Consider the following 6,000-nt stretch of genomic DNA (forward strand, 5'->3'; position numbering starts at 1 on the left):
CAAGTTGCCCAGACATGTAGTGGGTGCCCCATCCCTCGAAACATTCAAGTTCAGGTTGGACTGAGCAGCCTGATCTGGTTGAAGATGTTGCTGCGTATTGCAAGGTAGTTGGAGTACATGACCTTTAAAGGTCACTTTCAACCCAAACTATTCTATTATTCTATGAATTTTTACTAAATTAAAATACACAGTTGTGTTTGGGGTTTTAGGAGACTTGTCTTACTTTTGGTTTGGGGCAAGTTTTTTTGAAACTGAGAGGCGTCAGAGGGATCAGAAACCAAGAAGACTCTACTTTAGAAAACTACACTATTTAAAGTATGAAAATTGATGTATTCATACAATCTGCAGACTTACTGTTAAAAAATCATGGATACATGCATGGTTAAATACTCTAACAAGCAAGGATACACAGTTAAAGTGGTTCCTCTGTTAGTGTGCATAGTTAGCAGTGTTCGTAAATGGAAAAGTGAGCAATGCTTTGGCCAATTTTGCTCAAATACATTTTCCATGTTGTCCCTTATACTGAAAGGGGCGACAGTGGTGGCTTTTTCTTTTAAAGTGACTATGGTGTGACCTCTGATGTTGTATTCTATGTTAGCAGTTAGTCAGTGTATTGTTTCCTTCTTCAGGTTTAACAGTGTTTGAAACAGGACAGAGGAAAATTGAAAAAAGGAAGAAATTCAAGGAGAATGATGCATCTAATATTGATGGTTTTCTGGGACCATGGGCAAAGTATGTTGATGAAAAAGAAGTAGCCAAACCATCAGAAGTAAGTACTCCTTTAACAAAATGGATACAAATTTTTAGTACATGGCAGTGGTTTCAACAGAGATACAGCTACACTAGTGCTTGTCCAAGCAGAAGATCCATGCTATGCTTTGGGCTAATAGAAACATTTTGGGTGGTATGTCCAAATAGGATGTTCCAAATACTCTGCATTCAATTATTTGGAACACTTTTTGGAAATAAAATTAATTCAGTCTGTGTATGGAGTCTGATTAAAAGAAGCAGCTTGGAAAAAAAAAATGAAAGTAAAACTTTTTTGAAAAAAACTGGCAAATGAAAACCCCCAATATCTCACAGACAAATACACACACCCTGAACCATCCAAACAACAGATGTCCTTCTTGTCCAGTCAGTGCTTAGCTTTAGTCTATGAATTAAAGGATAATAATTCTTTTCAGTGTGCATAACTTTCCAAGTTTTTGTTTTGATAAGTGTATTCTCTTTATTGATGCTTAGAAATATTTCTAATCTCATCTAATAGTGAGTAAACAGTAGTACGGTTCTGGATTTTGTTATGTGATTCTGAATGCTGAGTTTTTAAGAGATCATATTTTATTTTTTCCAGGAAGAGCAGAAGGAGTTGGATGAAATAACAGCTAAGAGGCAGAAGAGAGGAAAACTAGAAGATGACAAACCTGGAGAGGAGAAGACTATATTACATGGTAATGGCATCTTCCTGGCTGTTCTCATTTTCTAGCTCGCTGTGTTTTCTTGCCTGCTGTGTTAATTAGTAAGGATGGCAGACAGCCTCAGCAGTTTGCTGAGGCACCTTGATGTTTCTGTATTGGAGATAACAGCACTCACAGGCATAAGCATAAAGGACAGAGGAAAAGATAAACTTGGACTAATTCCACTTTGTACTGTGAAGAGCAGTGTGGAAATGTTGTTTTTCAGGGTACTGGTTTTATTTATTTATTTTTAATGTTACTAGATGCACATATCCCTTTCCTGTTTCACAGAGCAAACATATTGAAGTTATGAGTTTGGCTTAGTTTCATCTTCAGAATTACTGTAGTTTTATGTCAGTATTTTCATCAGCAGGTAGTGTTCTGAGTTATGGTTTATGAACAATTTAGAAAATCACTTGGACTTTACATTTCCTCAATTTTTAATGTAAACGTTCTTGCCATCATACTATGAATAACTGTGTATCAATTAATTACCCTACGGAAGCCTGTAATATGTGGCACCTTCAAAGAAAATGGTTTGCTAAGTCAGTAAAATGCAGTAATTTTTTGAAACTGTTACTTCAGCTGTCTGTATACAAAACAGCCCTGTGTTACACTGCTTGGTGCATGTAGTTTGGTAAACAGGGTCTCTCTTTGTGTACCAGTTTCTACAGCCAGGCTCACACGCACAAGCTGGGAGCATCCTCTCTAGTGTGCGTTGAGGAAGAAGTGGTGCCTGTGAGATACGCGTTGCTGACACTAGTACTTTGTTCTGTTTATGTGTAGTAGATCATGACAGTATTTATTGAACAGCAGTGAGAATAACAAACATGAAACTTTAGCCACTGAGCCCCCTATGGACTAATTATTTCGTATCCATGTTTTTGTGCTCTCTACCTGAAATTTCACAATGAGAGACCTTGCCATATAAACTGTGATCTCCTCACACACAAACGTTCCAGAAATACGCCATTTTGAAGATGTGTGTAAGCATGGATACTGTGCAAGTGTACAACCAAAACTGCCATAACAACATTCCAGAAACTGAGAAATTAATTTAATCAGGGCACAGTTTATTGTCATGGCTACCCAGCGTGCGTCTACTCTGAAATAATCCGTTTTCATGCACAATGCATCCCTGTGTTTCTGACTGTCCAGTCGCTTCTTAAATCTAGTTAAAGAGCAGCTGTTGGCTGCTGCTGACCAATATTGGTTCGTGCTGGCCAAATGAATCCTTTCTTCCTTGATTTGTAATTCTGTTGACATGACTGGCACAGCACAGAGCTGGCCAGAACGTGAGTTGCAAGCAAATGTCAGGGTTAGAGTTGCACGTTTTAATCTATGAATCTAAGCAAAGTCTTTTTGGTCAGGGGAGCTCTCTTGCTGTTTGATGATGAGTAACATGTATAGGAGAAAGATTTTCTTAATGTTTGGATTGTCAGATTCCAGGCAGACTTTGCTGAAATGACACAGTTTAACTGATGTCAAATAAGATTCCACATCTGTATCCTATGAAGTTGTTTTTTCTTACACCCGCTCTCTCGCCTCTCCCTCTACAGCAGAGCAGCTCTGTTGAGAAAAATTGTAACTGTGTGAGTTGTTGAGCCTTTCAAAGATTATAACCTCTTAAAATATGGATTCTCAGAATTCTGTGTTTACCTTTTCAGTTAAAGAAATGTATGACTATCAGGGGAGATCTTATCTTCATGTCCCTCAAGATGTTGGAGTTAATCTCCGTTCTACAGTACCACCTGAGAAATGCTATCTTCCAAAGAAACAAATCCATGTGTGGTCCGGGCATACAAAGGTAGGAATGTTTGTGAGCGTACAGCGTAACAACCCATTTAATTTTCGGTCTGCAGCTAGTAATTTCTAGAAAACTGAAGAATCAGTAGAAGAGAAGAGTATTTTACTCTTTACCATACTCTGCATGTAATTGGTTGCATTACATTCTCACACAAGGTGTTTGCCTGCTCAGTTGCAGTTGTCTAGCTGCATATACTTTTGTGTTAACATTGTGACTTCCTGACCTACCTTAAAGGGAAAAGTATTATTCAGTGACTTCTGCAGGTTTTGAAATGATTTCCTAAACTACCATGCGAATAACAGTAAGGCTAATTCTAGAGATTCCTAAGAATGTTTGGAGGTTGAGGGTTTTTTGTAGTAAAAGTACTTAAGGGCTGTTTCGTATCAAACTTTGGAAAAGTTACATAGCTTTTGTGATCGTGGTGCATCAGTATTACAGGTTTCCCAAATACAGCTAATACCTTTGACATGTGTGTCTTGGTACGAGGTTTTTTTTTTGATGCTGCTTAACATCCACAGTTCCTTCTTGTGTCAGATACCAAAACTATATACACACTTCTGGTATTAAGAAAGTGTTTCACTGCTCAGGGTAGCATAAACTCAATTTGCTGCTTCTTTTGTCACTAATTTTAAGTATTGCTTGAGGGGGAATATGCTGCACTGCAGTGGACAGCACCTTAATAATATTTGAAAGATGGAAGAAGGGAGGACACAGGGAATGTTTCTAGCTTTTACCCATTTTTTTAGTTGAGTCATATCTCTGAGCTCTTCTTTAATGATTGCTGCATCAACGAGCTTATAGCTGCAAAACTATCAGGGCTTTCCAGAATGACATCTCCTCCCCAAAGCTCCAGTCACTCCTCTGCCTATTATCCTATTACAACAGACTGATGTGTAAAATAGCTTTTTCCTTCAAACAAAATGAATAATGATATCGGTGAGAGAGGCAAAAGAAAAATGGGCTGACAAATTTAGAAAAGCTGAGGGATATAAGTAGATAATAATAGGGAGGATAAAATACCCAGCTCCAACCAGGGATGGGAGGGAGGAACTCGATGGCATATGACTAGAGTAATTGATATGAAATGGAAAGGAGGAACATTAAAACCACAAGTACTTGGGGTTCTTTGGAGTTCCCAGAAAGGAGTACATGAAATACAGACAGCTGTGAAGATGCTGTGCTCAGGAAATCTGAGCTCAGTGGGCAGAGGGCACTGGTAGTATATGTAAGAAATTGAGCTGGCCAAAACTTTTTTTTTTTTAAATTCCTCACCTGCCCCACTTGGAAAGGCTTGTTGTACAGAGACAGTCCCCCAACCCTCAGTTTGTATTTATTTGCTATGTTTACCACAGTAATGGTGTGGATGTTGAAGGAGATTATATATACAGCTGTTAAAGTGAATCAATTTTTTTCCAATAACAATTGTTCGGAATACATCACTGTTTCTAAAATAGGATGTGGGCAGGTTATTTCTTTTCAAGATACAGTATCTGTATCTGTATTTTATGAAGATAAGCTTTAGCTTTTTGCTTGGAAAAGAGGGCAAATGAACTGAGGAAACATCTAGATGATTCACTTACTGTTAACTAATGTTATTATTTACAGGGTGTCAGTGCAGTCAGATTGTTTCCTCTGTCTGGGCATATATTGTTGTCTTGCTCTATGGATTGCAAAATTAAGGTGAGTTATTTTTCTGTTTTCATGTATACGTTTTATACCATCCTGGAATACAGACAGTGCATTTTAGGATACATAAACATTTGGTACTTCTACCAAATACCTTTTGTCTGTGTTGCTTTTATTTTTCTCACTTAATTTTTAAATTACAAATTCATTGGAACAAAGACAGAAATAGTACATAAGACTGAGGCTGTTAGAACAGTGTTAGTTGTTTATTAATAGCATTTAAAAGGTCACAAGTTTCTCACGTTATTGCCTTTGTTGTTATATTAATTCATTTTCTGTGAAGCGTAGTTTTACAACTACTAACAATAGGTCTCTGCTGAAGTCTTTTGCTGAGGCATTTGCAGTGTGAACTAACCTCACTTCAGCATATAACATCAGAAAGCTGATGTTTTGGGGGGTTTTTTCAGTAGCAAAACCTTAAGTCATTAAAGTTGGTATATGGTATGGGAGTTTTAGTTATTCTAAGGGGATTTTGCTAACAGGAAGGTGACAGCATTCTGGTGAATTTCTGGATAGATTAATCAGTAAATGGTATATGTTTGCAATTAATTTCTTTAAAAATGTTGCCATGTATGTTTGCACTTAATTTCAGCCATTATTGTTTGACAATTGACTTGTTTCCCCCCCATCCTTTTTTTGAAGCTGTGGGAAGTATATGGTGATCGAAGATGTCTACGAACATTTATTGGTAATAGTCTTTTTTTAAACTCATTTACATCTAGAACAACTTCCTGGAAGAATATGATTTAGGTTAGCTTATTAATAGCTTATTTTCATAGAGAAGACTTGTGTGCATCCAAGGCAATGGGTGTTTGGTATGATATTGACAGTAAGAAGTGAAAAAGATGCACATTTCATTAAGAACTTTGTCATTATACCAAGCAATTTAATATTGATGTGTAACACCTTACAACCCTTAAAACATTAGTGTACTACAGTCATCAATACTTTATGCAAGACTCCTTTTGAAAGGCAAAATTTTGACATTAAATTGCCCCATGTTCATGTTGAAAACAGCAACCCTCTGTATTTAACTGGGGGGGGGGGGGGGGG

At 37.4% G+C, this 6,000-nt stretch overlaps 1 protein-coding gene across 1 annotated transcript in view; it reads left to right on the top strand.

Moving 5' to 3' along the window:
• CDC40 (cell division cycle 40) overlaps nucleotides 1–6,000 on the top strand; it is a 37,836-nt gene that overhangs the window by 21,011 nt on the left and 10,825 nt on the right. The window contains exons 5-9 of the mRNA XM_042017271.1: nucleotides 630–769; nucleotides 1,352–1,448; nucleotides 3,122–3,261; nucleotides 4,867–4,941; nucleotides 5,590–5,635. Of these exons, the coding sequence (XP_041873205.1) occupies nucleotides 630–769; nucleotides 1,352–1,448; nucleotides 3,122–3,261; nucleotides 4,867–4,941; nucleotides 5,590–5,635 (498 nt within the window). The remainder of the gene's footprint in view (nucleotides 1–629; nucleotides 770–1,351; nucleotides 1,449–3,121; nucleotides 3,262–4,866; nucleotides 4,942–5,589; nucleotides 5,636–6,000) is intronic.

Source organism: Corvus kubaryi, unplaced genomic scaffold, assembly GCF_017639235.1.
Source record: "Corvus kubaryi isolate FWS band 111438036 unplaced genomic scaffold, C.kubaryi_AGA036_p1.0 split3-73, whole genome shotgun sequence".
NCBI classification, from domain to species: Eukaryota; Metazoa; Chordata; class Aves; order Passeriformes; family Corvidae; genus Corvus; species Corvus kubaryi.